General features: G+C 46.2%; 1 protein-coding gene across 1 annotated transcript in view; it reads left to right on the forward strand.

The window, feature by feature from the left end:
* The window catches only part of LOC147700684 (vitelline membrane outer layer protein 1-like), a 199,941-nt gene extending 182,048 nt beyond the window's left edge, over window positions 1-17,893 (forward strand). Inside the window, exon 3 of the mRNA XM_086929180.1 lies at window positions 17,584-17,893. Within this exon, the coding sequence (XP_086785306.1) occupies window positions 17,584-17,893 (310 nt within the window). The remainder of the gene's footprint in view (window positions 1-17,583) is intronic.
* The last annotated feature ends 217 nt before the right edge of the window (window positions 17,894-18,110 follow it).

Here is an 18,110-nt window from a genome sequence, read left to right on the forward strand (position 1 = left end):
TTTTTTTTCTTTTTTTTTGGGTGCGCTAACGGGAGGCGCACCGGTACGAGCACCGGGGCGCGCCGAAATTCTGCACTTACCGGTGCGCTCACTGGTATGTGCACCGGGAGCGCTCCAGAGTAAAAAAATTACCTTTCTTAGCTATAGACATTTGCTATTAAAAAACCTTAGAAATTCACTAAAAAACACATAGGTTTGAGACCCTATATAAAGATAGAAATTAGCATTTAAAAAACCTATGAAATTCACTGAAAAAACCATGGGTTTCACACCAGTTATAGTTAGGAATCAGCATTTAAAAAACCTGTGAAATTCACTGAAAAAACCATAGGTTTCACACTAGTTATAGTTAGCTGGAAATTTTAATGACATAAAACCATTGAAATTCCTCGTTATAGTTAGTTGGACTCACTATAACTTGCGCGCCTGCAATGCACTGCTGATGACGTCACATATCACATCACTCATGACATGGTCAGTGACATCACCCATATAGTGTCTCATACAATCACTAAGTCTTAGGCACACTTAATTACATACAACTGTCACATGCACTGCCTTTTTTTCAAGTTTATTGGAGATGTACCATTGAGAGAAATATTTCATCACCACCACAACCATAAACATATACACTCACTGAAACAACTGTTATAACATGTAGTCTTAACCTCATATACCTACTGAATGAACTATTCACACATTTTTTGGCAATCACACACCCCCACCAAACCACATATGCATTCATATACCCATAAAAATACTCAGTTAGGAAACCAATAACAAATATAGTCTTTAACATAGCAATTAAGACAAAGCAATAAAGACTTTCACACAGTTTAGTAACTACACATTATACATAGTGAGACTCTACAAATTAGTCAAGGAAACAATCAATGACAATGTTACCAAATCCACCATCCACCCATTTATATTCATATATCCACTCATTCTTCAATGCAAAGTAGTGTATTTATAATACATATTTAAATATCAAAGCAAACCTCATTCACTGGATGATGTCATCAGTGATGTCACCGACCATGTCATGAATGATGTAATATGTGACATCATCAGCAGAGGATTGCGGGCGCGCAAGTTATAGTAAGTGCAACTAACTATAACGGGGGAAGTTCAATGGTTTTGTATGAGTAAAATGTCCAGCTAACTATAATATATATATATATATATATATATATATTTATATATACTATATATACGTGCACGTACATGCGCAGACCTTGGCGTGCGCAAGCTGCATGCTGATTGGCTGCCAATGTCTGTCAACACTACAAAACAGAAATTGTTGGCAGCCATCTTGTGCCTTGGTAGACTGAGGTAGAAGTAATCAGAAAAACAAACGTGTAGAACTCAAAAAGGGGGCAGGGTAGAAGCACCCTGACCCCCTAGGCCTGCTCAGGGGGTCCCGCTAGGACCCCCCAAGGCAAAAAAAAAAATTTGTTTTTCAAAAAACCGCAGGGTGCGCGTACCGTGTTTGCATGGGTCCGCGTATGTATGCGTACGGTACGCGGACGGTGTGTGTACCTTTCCGAGACGCTGCATGCTTATTGGCTGTCAACACTCCAAACCAGGAAGTGTTGGCAGCCATCTTATGCTCATTGGACTGAGGCACAAGAAAGCAGAAAAACAAACGTGTAGAACATAAAAAGGGGGCAGGGTAGAAACACCCTGGCCCCCTAGGCCTGTTAAGGTGGTCCCACAAAGACCCCCAAGGCCAAATTAATATTTTTTTTTAAACCCGGTATGTTTTTTAAAAATTACCCCCGGGGGGACCAAATCGCGGGGGCATAGTGGTAAAGAAGTATGGGGGGTGCCCAATACCCCTCACACTGCCCCGGGGACCACCGCCCTCCGGGGCAAAGCAACACAGCCCCCTGGCGCATACTGGAGGCTCCTGGTGGGCTAGTTGGCCCCCAGGGACCCCCAGTATGCAAGGGGAATTAGTTCCCCTTCTTCAAACATGCACGGGGCTGCATTGCAGAGAGGTGTAAAAGGGGTGTGGCCTCATTACATCTCTCTGCAATGCAGCCCCCTGGCGCATACTGGAGGCTCCGTGGTGGGCTAGTTGGCCCCCAGGGACCCCCAGTATACAAGGGGATTAGTTCCCCCTCTGCAAACACGCCAGGGGGCTGCATTGCAGAGAGGTGTAACAAGGGACATAGCCTCATTTCACCTCTGTGCAAGACCACTGACTCATTGTCATTGAAATTGCTCTCCCACCCTCGCAGCTCCACCATTAGGTGAGGTGCCCCTGCCCCTGCATCCTTTATCTCACTCTGCTCCTTCACTCGTTTTTCTACCCTTTCTATCTTTCACCTTTCTGCACCTTTCTGCATCTCTGCTCTTTTGTGCCTTATTTCTGCCCATTTTCCCTTTCTCTCCCTCTGCTCCTTCACTCGTTTTCACTAGTTTTTCTACCCTTTCTATCTTTCACCTTTCTGCACATCAGGTCTTTTGTGCCTTTTTTCTGCCCATTTTCCCTTTCTCTCCCTCTGCTCCTTCACTCGTTTTCACTCGTTTTTCTACCCTTTCCATCTTTCACCTTTCTGCCCTTTTCTGCATCTCTGCTCTTTTGTGCCTTATTTCTGCTTATTTTCCTTTTTTCTTTGTCCCTTCTTTCCTTCCTTTACCTTTCCCCGCCGCTGCTGCCCCGGCCGCCCCTCCCAGCGCGACCGGCCCAATCCAGCTCCTCTCCCCGCTCCCACCTCCCAGCTGTCCAGCCCTCCCCCACCCCTACTTAATGGCGGCCTCTGCGGGGACAGGCGAGCAAGACCACTGACTCATTGTCAGTGAAATTGCTCTCCCACCCTCGTAGCTCCACCATTAAGTGAGGTGCCCCTGCCCCTGCACTCTTGAATGTTAGTGATCGAGGCCCTCCTCCACCCGCAGGTTTCCCTGCGCCTCATCCCTGGTGGTCCAGTGGACCTCTGTCTCCTTTCTCTCACTCTGCTCCTTCATTCCTTTTTCTATCCTTTCTATCTTTCACCCTTCTGCACCTTTCTGCATCTCTGCTCTTTTGTGCCTTATTTCTGCCCATTTTCCCTTTCTCTCCCTCTGCTCCTTCACTCGTTTTCACTCGTTTTTCTACCCTTTCTATCTTTCACCTTTCTGCACCTCTGCTTTTTTTTGCCTTATTTCTGCCCATTTTCCCTTTCTCTCCCTCTGCTCCTTCACTCGTTTTCACTTCTTTTTCCACCCTTTTCATCTTTCACCTTTCTGCCCTTTTCTGCATCTCTGCTCTTTTGTGACTTATTTCTGCTTATTTTCCCTTTTTTCGTAATCCCTTCTTTCCTCCCTTTACCTTTCCCCACCGCTGCTGCCTCCGCGGCCCCTCCCCCCCAGTGCGACCGACCCAATCCAGCTCCTCTCCCCGCTCCTGCCTCCCAGCTGTCTAGCCCTCCCCAACCCCTACTTAATGGCGACCACTGCGGGCGCGCCGCTGGTGCACCAAAGGCGCGTCAAAGGCAAGCACGTCTGCGCCCGTCCGCGACCCGTCCGCGACCAGCACCAGGAACCCTGGACCTCCGCCCCACAAACGCTACGACCCAGCAGCACTCCACGCACTCAACCCAGGCTGCAACAACAACTGCAAGCCAGCATCACCAGCCAACACCCATGGACCCTTCAGCTGTCACCGCTGCCGGCACACCTGCAGCACCGCCAAGAACACGGATCCAGCACAACCCGCCCACAAGAACACAACCGAACCAAAGACCCTGCAATGCATCCTCCTCAACGTCCGATCCCTCCACAAACACGCCACAGAAATCTGGGACCTCCTCGACAGCACCACCCCGGACGTAGCATTCTTCACTGAAACTTGGACCAACGCCACCCCAGGACCGGATATCGCCATCGCCATCCCACAAGGATACAAGATCTACAGGAAGGACCGCCCCACCCACCCACCCAGGAGGAGGAATCGCCATCGTCCACAAATCCAGGCTCCGCCTGAGCACACTCCCTGAAGAGTCCACAGAACTGATGGAACACCTTCACTTCAAGATACTGGCCAGGCCCACTGCCGCCCTCTGAGGAACCCTGATCTACCGACCCCCTGGACCCTGCGGATCCTTCGCCAACTCCATCATGGACATTATCTCCCCGCAGGCCATCGCAGGCCATCGCATCCATCAACTACACCCTGCTGGGAGACCTCAACTTCCACCTGGACAATCAACTGGACCCCAACACCACATGCCTCCTGGACAACCTCCACAACATTGGACTCTGCCAGATCTTGAAGATCTTGATCTTGACCGAGCCCACGCACTCAGCAGGACACACCCTCGACCCCCTCTTCACTACAGGAAACTCCATCACCTTCAGCCACACCACCGAACTCCCATGGACCGACCATTGTTGCGTCCACTTCACCTTCAGAACACCCACCATCCACAGACACCAGCACCAGCTTCCACAAAGAAACTGGACCAAAATCACCGACGACCAGCTCATCTCCTCACTCAACAACTCCACCCCAACCATCGCAGAAAACGACGACCCCAACACCGCAGCCCGAACCCTGCACAGATGGATCTTGGACAGCACCAACACCATAGCCCCCCTCAAGAAAAACAACAATACCCGTGCCAAGAAAGCCAGATGGTTTCCACCGAACTTCGAGAGTCCAGGCACACATGCCGCCATCTCGAAAAAAAGGCCTGGAGAAACACCAAATCCATAGAAGCCTACAACAACTTCAGAGCCGCCACCAACGCTCACCATCAACTCATCAGAGAAACGAGGAAAAAAGAGATTGAAGACAGACTCTCCAACCATGCACACAACTCTTCAGCATCATCAATGAGTTCGCCCAATCCACCAGCGAGTCTACCGACATCCCTCCCTCACAAGACCTCTGCGACAAACTCAGCACCTTTTTCCACCACAAAATCAAGAGCATCTACGACAACTTCGATGAAGACAACCAACACACTGAACACTCACCAACCACCCCCAACACTTGGAAACCAGCGATTGATGACTGGACAGCCCTCACCACCAAAGACACACTGAAGACAATGAAGTCAATTCCCACGGACCCCTGCCCCCACCACATCTTCAACAGAGCTGCTGACACAATCGCATCTATGCTCTGCCACACCATCAACCGCTCCCTGGCGACCGCTTCGTTCCCCGATGACTGGAAATATTCTGAGGTCAACCCCCTCCTGAAGAAACCCTCAGCAGACCCCACCGACCTCAAAAACTACAGACACATCTCCCTGCTCCCTTTCCCAGCGAAAGTCATCGAGAAAGCCATCAACAGCCAACTTGCCACATTCATTGAAGAACACAACATCCTAGACTCCTCCCAATCCGGCTTCAGAAAACACCACAATACGGAAACCGCCCTCCTCGCCGCAACAGACGACATTCGCAACCTACTGGTCAAAGGAGAAACAGTAGCCCTCATCCTCCTAGACCTATCAGCGGTGTTCGACACAGTCTCCCACCGCACCCTAATATGCAGACTCTATGACGCAGGAATCCAGGACAAGGCCCTCGACTGGATCTGCTCCTTCCTCTCCGGCAGGACGCAACGGGTCAGACTCCCCCCTTTCCTCTCAGACCCCACACCTACCACCTGTGGAGTCCCCCAGGGCTCCTTCCTCAGCCAGAAGCTCTTCAATGTCTACATGGCTCCACTTTCCCCCATCGTCAGAACCTACGGACTCAACATTGTGTCATACGCAGACGACACCCAGCTCATCCTCTCCCTATACAATGAGCCTAACACCGCCATACGCAACTTTCGAGAAGGCATTAAAGCCGTCGCCAAATGGATGAAAAACAGCTGCCTACAACTAAACACCAACAAAACAGAAGTACTCATAATGGGCCCAAACCCGATGCCTGGAGCGACACCTGGTGGCCCACCACCCTCGAAAACCCGCCAACCCCCGCAGACCACGCACGCAACCTGGGAATCATCCTGGACTCCGAGCTCAAAATGGACCGCCAGATCAACTCTGTCACATCTTCCTGATTCCACACCCTCCGCCTCCTTCGTAAGACCTTCAAATGGATCCCCCTCGAAAGACAGTCACTCACACCCTGGTCACCAGCAGACTCGACTACGGCAACACACTCTACGCCGGAATAAACAAAAACCTCATCCGCAAGCTACAGAACATCCAGAACGCCGCCGCAAAACAGGTCCTCAACCTGCCAAAACACTGCCACATCTCCCAGCACCAGCGCACACTCCACTGGCTCCCCGTCGAGGCGATAATCACCTTTAAGATGCTCACCCATGCACACAAGGCCCTCCACGGCACCTGACCAGCATACCTGAACAGCCGGCTCAAATTCCATGCCCCCAAAGGACCCTACCATCAGCCCAGCTCTCCTACGCCGAAGTTCCCCGCACCAGAAAGACCAGATCGGGAGGCCGCTCCTTCTCCTTCCTCGCGGCCAAAGCATGGAACGCCCTTCCGCTCCACCTCAGACAGACAGACAACATCGCTCCCCATCTTCGCAAGAAACCTCAAAACCTGGCTCTTCGACAGACCCCCTCCTTGATGGAATGGAACCTGCACCCTCCCCACCCCTAGCGCCTTGAGACCCTTATGGGTAAGTAGGTGCGCTTTAACAAACTCCTGATTGATTGATTGATCTGTGAAATGCAGCCCCCTGGCACATACTGGAGGTTCCAGGTGGGCTAGTTGGCCCCCAAGGGCCCCCAGTATGCAAGGGAATTAGTTCCCCCTCTTCAAACATGCATGGGGGCTGCGTTGCAGAGAGGTGTAAAAAAGGGTGTGACCTCATTACACCTCTCTGCAATGCAGCCCCCTGGTGCATACTGCAGGTTCAAGGTGGGCTAGTTGGTCCCCAGGGACCCCCAGTATGCAAGGGGAATTAGTTCCCCCTCTGCAAACACGCCGGGGGGCTTTGTTGCAGAGAGGTGTAAAAAGGGGCATGGCTTCATTACACCTCTCTGCAATGCAGTCCCCTGGCGCATACTGGAGATTCCTAGTGGGCTTTCAGGTCTTATATAGTTAGGCATTAGCATAAAAAAAACTTTGAAATTCACTGAAAAAACAATAGGTTTCAGGCCTTATATAGTTAGGAACTAGCATTTGAAAAACCTTTGAAATTCACTGAAAAAAACATAGGTTTTAGGCCTTATATAGTTAGGAATTAGCATTTATAAAACCTTTAAAATTCACTCAAAAAACTATAAGTTTTAGGGGTGTTAAAGTTAGCTGGACATTTCACCATTGAAATTGCTCCTTCTATATAGTTAGTTGTACTAAGTATATTTCGCACACCCGCAATCCACTGCTGATGATGTCACATATTACATCATTCATGACATGGTCAGTGTCATCACTGATGACATTTCAAATTACATCACTGATGACATCACTGATGACATCATCCAGTGAATGTGGTTTGCTTCGTTATTTAAATATGCATTATGTATATAGCAATTTGCATTGAAGAATGAGTGGATATATAAAAATAAATATTTGTATGTAGGATTCAGTAGATGTGTAATTGACTGTTTACTTGACATATTTATAGTGTCTCACTAAATATAGTGGATAGTGACTACACTGTGTGAATATCTGTATCACTTTGTCAGAGAAAGTAGTTCATTTCAAACGCCAAACATAGTTTCATAACTATAGTAATTACCTAAAAATATAAACAAATATAAAACTCTTAGTCTAAAAAATTATGTATATCCATTTTAAAAAAACAATGAAACAACTTACATAATTTTTTTATTTTTTAATAATTTTTATAAAAAAGAATAAATAAATAGTTAACTACCACAAACATAGTAACACACAATTTCAATAAAATTGCAATAAAAAAGTATAACACCATTAACATATTAAGTAATAAATAAAATAATGACGCGTACTGAAGTAAGGCGCGCATAACAGGTAGCATACCATTGCATGCCACTGATGCACTTTATTTTTAATGAATTTTTAATTGTTCTTAGCATACTTGTATCTCTTAAGCTCACCTCACATTTCATTTCCTCATGGGAGTGTTTGAACGAGCAGTCTCTACTACCTCCTACCTGTTCAGTCCGCTGCAAGGTTTCCCCTCGATTGAGCAGAAAGAGGGCCAGCCCTGCTCTCTCCTCTTTCTTCAAGTTTGCCGCCATCATAGCAGTTGGCCGTATAGCTCTCTAACCGAGCTCCCGGCTTCGCATTTCCGGTTCCAGCTACAGGGGCATATCTGCCCAATGCATTACAAAGCGCCCAGCAGAAGTCAGGCACTCATAACAGGATAGCATACCATTGCAAGGCACTCCATGAGATTTTAATCCCACATTTTTGATATTCACTTCACCAGAGCACGCTCACCTTTCTATGATCTCTACTGCCAGTGGTTCACTGTACAAAACAAACCCAATGATGATGCTTTCACGTTTTTGAAGCAGGATGAAGAACCAAGATATACCACCTTTCTGACTTGTGTAGGTGAATGCCGTTTTTTGTCGGTATACTTCACAAACTTTGCAAACCCTGGTTACTCAGGTCAAGTGATCCATTCTCATTTGATTTTGAATACCAATGTAAGGAAGCTGAATGGATCACAATCCCTTCTTTCTCCGTCAGTTTGATTTGATATACATAAAACGAAACAACTTAAACATGTTAAGATTATTTAAAAAATATATTTTTCACCACTGTATTATTGAATACATTAATAACAACAACAATATTTTTGACAACAGTATTGCTTTCCTGAAAATAATTGATATTCTTCTGTGGCCTGTTGAGTGGCCCCACACGCTCACAAGTACTTAACCTGGTCACTGCTCCAGTACCCTGTGAGGGCCTGGTCTGTTAAGCCACACTGGATTAGGGACCCAGCGGCTGTGGACCCATACCTCTGAGGTTTCTCCTGCCACAGTGAGGTTGGATTCAGAAAAGGGGGTGGTGATGGACAGAGTATCTGAATTAAACAGAGCACTCCTACCCAGTCAACAGATCCGGACTTGACCCATCACCGGTTCTGAGCTGGGATGGTGCAGTGAGCTAAAAAACAGTGATGGATCAAGCCCTGATCTCTTTACTGGGTAGGAGTGTTCTGCTTAATTCAGATACTCTGTCCATCACCACCCCCCTTTTCTGAACAGTGTGGGTGGAGCATCACCTTGTCCTGTTTGTGACTGTCTCAGCTCCCGGCTTCAACCCTGCTGCTGTTGCCCCCCTGCAGCTTTCTGAAAATGGTGACTGAGTGCATACAAGCTACTGGAATTTCGGGGGAGACCACACTTCAAAGTCACTGTTACCCATCGTGGGAAGGCTGGTCGTGCTGCCATGCGGCAAGCTGGCCTGCCCCTCCTTGATTTGTCTGTTGTATGTAAAAGAGCTGACATGCTTTTGTGACATGTCGTGCTAAGCCTCTGCCACCAACACCAACCCAGACAAAATGGATCAATACATGGTCCCACCACCAGATGCCAGACTGAAAGGGCCACTATGGCTGCACCTGGGTCATCTGCTGCTGCAGACCTGGGGGTGATCCTCAAGGCCATCCAGCTTTTGGGTAGGCCATTGAATGCAAATTGACAGCCTCCAAGTAGATTTTTCACTGTTGTGCCAAGACCTGCGTAACATAGCTGATAGAGTGATTAATGTAGAAATGCAGCTCTCCACGAAATAGACAAGGTTATTTCACTCAATTATCAAGAATCTAAGCTACTGACCTCAGTTTCTGCCCTGACCGAGAGGCCAGAAGATAACAAAAACTGCTCGAGGCTTCACAACTTCCTTCTTGTAGGCCTTCCTTTGTCTTTGGAGGCCTTGGACTTTGTTGCAACTCTGGAGGATTGGTTCCGGTCATGGTTCCTAACCGGCACACTCAAACATGTTTGTCATCAAAAGGGCACATCAATCCCTTGTTCCTAAACCCCCAATCGGGACCCCATCTCGGCCTGTGATACTGCATCTACTTAACTTCTGAGGCCAAGCCACTATCCTACATGAAGCCCACACCCAAGCGGAACTTCAAAATTTGAACTCTACAATCCACATTTTCAGTGATTACATTAAGGCAGTGTAGCAGCGCTGTCCCTTCTACGAGGAGGTGAAGCAAATGCTCCGCGCTCTTAACGTCTGTATGATAATTCTCCCAGCACACCTGAAGTTCCTTTTTCAGTCTAAAATATGCATTTTTTAATACCATTGAACAGGCCTGTGAATGGTTACAGAGCATCTGTTGCTGCAGCGAACCCCTCCTGATGTGCACCAAGCAAGGAAACCAGGTGGACTCTCTCGAACATTTGCACCGCGCAGGAACATGAAAAGTTGCTCTCACTCCAGGAGTCAAAGGTTGAACAAAGAGAAGGGCCCAGCTTCGGATGAGGAAGGGACACCAGTATCGACTGCACGAGATGAAACTCTGAACAATGTCTCAAATTCACCGGAGCTCCTGAGAGTCCTGTGAATCCTAGCCCTGCCTCAGGCTGGCTGCTAGGATAGTCACCAGCATTTCACTCATACTCCAGTGTTTTTCTTTGCCGCCTCCTATCTGGATATGTCACTATTCAGTCTTTCATGACCGAAATTTCTTGCTTTCCTTTTTTGCCTGCTTGCTGTCAGGAATACTATCCGTGGGTGGGTTTTTTGTCCTTACCATGTTATTCCCTTTCAGGGTTTCCAAAAGCAAATTTTCCTAGGCTCTCTTTTGACTGTGCTTGTTTCATTCCAAATGGCGGTCTAATGTCCTCCACAGGTTCTGCGAATACCATCCCCCCCACCATGTGTGCCCCTGACCTGATGATATTCTCTTGGCACACCAATGGCCTATTAGAACTGATCAAGAGATCCAAAGTGTTTCACGATATTAAGAGGTACAAATCAGCAGTCACCCTTTGTTCAGAAAACTCATCTATTGGGTTCCCTATGTACATGGCATATTCATGCACAATAGAAATTTTCATTCCGGCTTTGTAAGGGGTTGTCAAGGGGAAGCTTATCCGATACACCAATCCCTTTCCTTGATGGTCACCAGGTTCCATGGGGATCCCCGCGGGAGGTATGTGGGGGTTGCTGGATGCATGTCAGCCAGACAATATAACATTCATTCCTGTTATTTTCCTCCACTGTTGCTGCAGCCCAGCCGTCAGGTGCTTTAATCCTTTATCCTGACTCTCCCCTGGGGACTATTGTGATAGAAGGGGACATCATTGCAGTCCCTAACCCCGATCTGTATACCTCTATCACCTCACATCCAAGCCGAAGATCCTCCAGGGCTGATTCAATGGGTCTATGCAATGCATGTTGCTCCTGGCATCCTGCAGCATGGGCCTGCATTCATGAATCAGCAGCTCACAACACAGAATTGTGAATTAACCAGCTGTGGTTGCCAGCTGCTAACTTCCTCTCTCTTCAATCCATTTGCATCCTTCCATGCTGCATCTCTGCCCATGCACTGTGGAGATTGAGTGCCTGGCACCTGAAGTCCCGTGATTGCATCACATTCATAGAGGAGGAACTGCAAACCTTTTTTCAGCTCAATGCAGGATCGGTGTCATTAGTGATTACGTTGTGGGCATCAAGCAAGCCTTCCCTGAGGGGCCACCTGAAGGGTTATGTGCAGCACTGTAAATCCCGCCAGCTGTCATAGGTAGCTGATATATAAAGACGGATACTTTAGCTGGAAACCCACTTGCGTCACTCAGACATGGAGTAGAATAGTCACCTCTTAGCCTTGGCATGCAATGTACTGCGAAAGGTCTCCCTTGGGGAGGCGAAACAACCCAAAGTGTCTACGAATAGGGGGATCAATCCAGCAAATTGCAGTACTGGCTGGAGACCCAAGCAAAACCAAAAGGGATGATGTACGGAGTGCTGAAGATTGCAAGCACTCACCCCCAGTCAACTGATCTAGGTTTAATCCATCATCATTCTTTAGCTCACTCCACCACCCCAGTTCAGACATGGCCATATGCAAATCATTTTGACCCTGTGCCTCATGGAAACAGTCCAGCCCAAACTGCCAAGCCATGTCTTCCCTGGACCGGAAGCAAGCATCCTGGGAGCGATTTCTGGCTAATCAGCCGTCATCAGCCAGGCTAACTTGAATGCAGTGGCAAAGTGAACAGGGGATCCACGCCTTGGCATACCCTGCAAACGTAGGGCAAACAAAGCAATACCAAAAGGGATGATGGATTGAGTATTGAACATTGCTGGTGACCCGTAGCATCTCCAATAGAGTGGTACCCGCCGTCCATGACTCAAAGGCCACCTTGAGGCGGACCTGCCCAAAATCGCCCAGAGTGTGAAAACATTTTATCAAGCTCTCCTTGCCGGTGCCAAGCACCCTTGCTGGAGACAAGAGGATCCCATTCTCCGAGATATCCAATGTCCTCTGTCCCCTCTTCCTTATCCCTGGAATTAGACCTATCCTTTTTTTGATAATCAACTTTATTAAATTTCCAAAATAACCAAACAAACAGCACCGTTCAGAAGTGCACCAGAGTCAGACCAAGATAGCCACAATCCACATCAATATAGGCCATGTTGAGAAAGAGCTTCTCAGCTCTATTGCCGTTCAGGCCATCTGTGATGCCCAAAAGAACCTGCATGGGAGCCAAAGGTACCTCCCAACCCAGGACCTCCATTATTATTATTATTATTATTATTATTGCATTTATTGAGCGCACAGCTACCCGGAGGTTTCCCGGCGCTTGACTTGGGAACCCGTCTTGGCTTTTCCCTGTGAGATAGCCCCTACAGGGTATCCCCAAGGTGAAAGCCAGGCATCCTGCCGCAGGGGGGCCGTTGTGGAGATTAAGCAATCTTAATGCCCCGAGTTGCAGAGTGAGTACTCATGATTAGAGCAGGCACCGAAGCGAGAATTATCAAGTCCGTGGACATTTGAGCTCAAGACCCTGCCGCGTCGGGAATTGAACCCTGGTCCCGGGTCTGACCTCAGCTTCCAGGTCTGCCTGCTCTACACCATGAGCCACACTTCTCCATCAACTCCCCAATCCAATTTTTCCAGTATCGCTGTATTGCAGGGCAAATCCACACCATGTGTGAAGTCTGAGCAGCGGTGGGGCAGCGAGGGCAACTGGCATCCGGTGGGAGCCCAGCAGAATGAAGTCACAGCAGTTTATGGTAGACAGTGTGTAAGAAGTAGACTTGAGCCATTCGGAGTCGTTCTAAGACCGTGATAGTTCTAGGGCCCACTAAGGCGTCAGTCCAGTCGGCGTCGGCCAGAACTCCGAGTCAACCCTCCCACCAACCTCAGAGCTGAGAAAGGGAGTCGGAGGTGTTGTTGGTAAGTGATTGATATATCCTAGAAATCCCCCTTTCCCCAAATCCCCAGGCATGATCTGAGCTTTAGGCGGACTATATTTGGTAAGGAAGTACCGTCCAGGATGTAGGAGCGGAGGGCATGGCGCAGCTGCAAATAGCGGAAGACCTGGGAGGAATGGAGGGAATATCTGGCCTGTAAACATCATAAGTTGGTCTTCCACTTAGCAGGCAAATCACCTTTCTATGAGGGACTTGGACTATTTAATATCTATATATATTACTTGGCGGCACACTTGATACCCATCCATTATTGGTGCACTGGGGAATGGCCAAACCCTGCCTACTGTCTAGAGCTTCACCTACGGGTTTTGAGGGCCTTCCAAACCTTCTTTACTGATCACAGGTGCCCTCAATATTGCTGTCATGCACCAAGTATCGCCACTCTGTTAGAAGACAGCCTTGCATCATTTTCGATGGACCCACCAACTGACTGGAATGACTCCTTTGTGGCGGGGCATCTCCAGCATCTTTCCACCATTCAGGGTTTTGTCCAGTGAGGCCATAACAGCATCTCATATTTAGGGGATCTATATAAAGGGGAGAATTTGATGTCCTTTCAAGACCTAAAGGATCCGCACGCACTAGTCAAGTTACCGTTCTTCTCCTTTCTTCAATTGCGGCAAGCTCTGCAATCACATATTCACCCAAACACTTTCCAGTCCGCTCAAGGCTAAGCTCTTGTTAGGGTACCTTGGGAAAGGTGCTGTTTATATGAATTATCAATCCTTAGTCATGAATACCCGATGGCTTTAATCTGTTCAGAGAGAAATGGCTGAACTGTGGGTGATCTTGATGAGGATGACTGGCCGGCGGTCTGCCTTGTGCCTTGTGAACTGGCAATCTCCTCTTGTATGCGTATGATTCAAATACACTATCTTCATGTGACCTCTTCCCATCTGCCTGCACCGATTATCACCTGACGCCCAGCCCACTTGGAGGTGATTTGCGATTCCCACTGCTTATTTTAAACATATGGTCTGGGACTCCCACAGCTGAATTCCTTTTGAGATGGAGTGGGCCATTAGCTGTTGGCAGTTCATGGGTGCCACCTTGAATTGACTCCATGGTATGTCCTTCAGGGGCTGTGGAGGAACTGGGGTCCCCCCGGGCCGAGGGAGTTTTCATTGGGGTGGCCTGCCTTGTGGCCAAGAGAGATGTGTCCCACGCATAGAAACAACTAGCACCCCTCTCGATCCCATGCTGGTGCAGTAGAGTAGATTGGTATGCATAACATGAAAATCCTATCTATGCTGCTCATGAATGCCCTCATAAGCATGAAAGGGTGTGAGGCAAATTTATTGTGTTCATTCTATGGTTTGTTGATGTACACTAACGAATTATTCTTGCCGAGAACATGACATGTTTTTGTATGGTTTTCAATGCTTGAATCCTCTTACTTACTGATGATGATCAATGTACTTGCTGTAAAATCATAACAAAGTGGGTTATAACAAATTTAGGAACTTTAAAACTAAATCCAAAGACTTTGGGGGGAATTGTATTTGTAGTAATTGTATTGGCTACATTTCAAATTATAAAGTTGTCAAAAGAAAAGACTAACTACAATACGATAATGTTGGTTCCAATGTATTTATTTATATGTTATGGACCTTGCGAATATAAAAAATGTCAGGGGCTGACGTCATCTTAGGGTAAATTTTGAACTAATGATTGCCTTCATAAATACATTGTAAAGGGTTCTATCATTATCCTAAAAGCATGTTTGTTTTTGTTTTCTAAATTATAATGCATTGTCCTAATTTAATCAAGAGCTATCTAAATCTTATATTAACTATAAAAACTTGAGAAATTGCCCACTATGTATAGTGGTATTTTTTATTAAACAACAGAGGCTGTATATGTCAAGTTACATCCAGTTTATGTAACATTCTTCAGATAACATTTCATTCTGAAAATGCACTTTCACAGAATTTTAACATGTTTTATGGAATTTCCGACAACAGTACACTATTTCGCACACTTCTAGTTTTATGATGAACATTCTAGTGCAATATGGCCTTAGAAATATCCCCTAGTTCCTAGACCTGAAGGAAAAAGAGCAACCTATTTAATCCAGTTTTTCTCTGATCAATTATTTTGACTTCTTCTGAAGAATATTTTTCTCATCTAGGGTTAGTATCTCAATATTTTCCATATCCTTTCAGACTGTGAGAACTAGAAGCCATTGTTCAGGATATACTTTTGCTTCTCTTGAACTTAGCATGAGAGTAAATGTGAGATGTGTCATCCAGCTAAAATGTTGGCTTTCCAACTTCTGAAAAGAAATAACCTTGACAAACAAAGTAGTTTTGCAACAAAAAGCCATGAGCTTATGGGTCATATTAGGGAGAAACATCAGTCCTCCGGAGAGAAGCGTATCTGTCTGATTGTATTCTTTCTTCAAGGCATATTTTAGGAACCAGATCTTTTAGTGTTGTAGATGCCTGGTTATATATTAGACAAATGTATTCTAACTTCATTAAGCAAACTATCATCACAGGCTTCTTTAACATGTGTGTCTAATTTAGTACCAAATGATCTCTATTGATGACACTTCAGGGCTGTGTCTGTGTTTCACCAGGGAAGGCACAGAAAGGACAATGACATTGGCTTAGATTTGAAACTATGACAGTCTACATAGCTGAGCAGTATTTGGTTGTTTGTAACTGTTCTTATGACAATTAAATCCAGGTGTTGGCTATCCTCCAGTAGCTATTGTCTGATAAACATATGTAAGTTGTAGTTGACTTTGAACAATTCCTTATTGAGTAGAATGTCAAGAAATTGTCCACCATCCTGTATTTCTAATCTCTACCCGTGGCTTCCTCCGTTGACATTGAAGACTGTCCTGATAGGATGACCACAAGACAATCCAATATATTCCCAATTGACAGGATGAATTGAAACCTTTGAGTGCAATGGGGCAGGCCAGGTATCTTGAATTGCAAGACTTTCCTCTTCACTGGGGATGAAAGGTAGAGGCTTTTCCATCTCCAATCAGCAACTGTAGTCTGTTTGGTTTCCCCCATGTTGTCATTCATGTACCGGGATGTCTTTTTCATGACATGCTTCTTCAAATTCAAGGCCTACATTTATGGACCCTCTTTGCCTCTGTGAATTCTTGGCAAGATTTTCATTAATACATTTTTCAATGGTATTTTCCCTTCTTAGATGAAGTGGATCCACTTCCCAGCCGCTGTTGTAAAGAGGTAACAAAGCCTTGATTCAAGGTCACCGATACAAGGAAACTCCTTCTTTGAAGGCACAATCAGTTTAAATGGAAGGCTCTTCCAGGCTGTCTTCAATGGTTTATTTGTATTGTGAATGACAATATTTTTGGTGCTAAGCAAAATAATTCCTCCTAGAGAAAAAAACGTAATTTCTTCTTTGGTCAATGGAGTTATAGGGCATGTACTACCTTTTCACCACAGTTCCAGGATCATCCATGGTGAAACACCGTCCCCATTCTCTGTCCAATGACCAACATGTACACATGTACCTTGCTCTCTCATTTGATGAACTTCTAGGTCAATAAGCATTGCCTTCATGGTGAGGAGGGTTTGCTCGCTGATAATATGGCTCACCACTCTGTGAGTCAGAATTCCAACTTCAAACCTAATGATAATGGTTACTTTAGGATCAGCCAGCAGATAAAGTTATCTGACTTAGGGGGGATTCTTCTGCATGCCGTTCCACCTACCCAAGAAGACATGTCAGACCATGACATCTGTCACAGTTCTCGCGATCATCATGATAAGACAAGGAAAATTGTGAACAATGTCATATATGTATGCAAGCCAAATATGTTGTGCAGAGAATCGCCATGTGTTTTCTGAGAGTGGGTGCATTCTTGGAATGTCTAGGAGGTGTGCTAAGGATCCTTGCACTAACGTTCAATCAGGCTGCAGAAACCAAGTCTAAAGTTGTTTCATGCCTATGGAACTGCGCCTACGCCATTGGTCTTGGACATCAAGCTAGTAGGGTCTTCACAGCTTCTCTTCTTAGCTACACAGAGAACTTCACTGATATTTATAATACTAAACCATAAGGATTGATTGGACCTGGAAAAATGAACGCATTTGAAAGTTTGCAGAATTTCCCCTTTTGAGTAGCATGCCTAGAGTGGGAGAGTTTGATGACTGTGAACTTATCCTAGTGAGCATTGTAATAATGACTTTTAAGAGTTAATCACACATGCAAGCAAAATGAACAGTGTATTGCTATTGTACAGCAAAAAATTTAATAATGTGTTTCTCTCTAGTTTTGGAGTATGGCGGCCACTGTTGTCAGTGTGCCCTCGAGGCTGTTACCTGTCAGCATTTAAATTGAAAGTGCAACCATCTCAAGGAACTGACGATGACACCGGCGTCAACAGTGTGATGTTTAAGTGCTGTTACTCAATTGTGTTGCTTGGCCAAGGTGGAATCCATGGAACCTGGGGAGAATGGAGCCCGTCCTGCAAGAAGGGGATTTGTGGCATTCAGACCAGGGTGCAGCAAAACCAGGGTGCGCAGGATGATACCGGTCTGAATGATGTCCGTTTCTACTGCTGCCTTGATGCTAAACTCTAGACAATTCACACCCCTCTTTCTTCTGTATTATCTCTGAATTTCTAGTCTCAGTTAATCTATAAAAGGTGTAAAATTTCCTTTCATGAGAAAATATTTACATATGACCCCCCACCCCTCCTCCAAGCCCTCCCATGGTTTAAAAATGTTCATAAATATTTTGATGGTACAATGTTGACTAAGGCATGATACGCTATGGATTTACTTTTATCTCTTAGGA

This window comes from Lissotriton vulgaris, chromosome 7, assembly GCF_964263255.1.
Source record: "Lissotriton vulgaris chromosome 7, aLisVul1.2, whole genome shotgun sequence".
Classification (NCBI taxonomy): Eukaryota; Metazoa; Chordata; class Amphibia; order Caudata; family Salamandridae; genus Lissotriton; species Lissotriton vulgaris.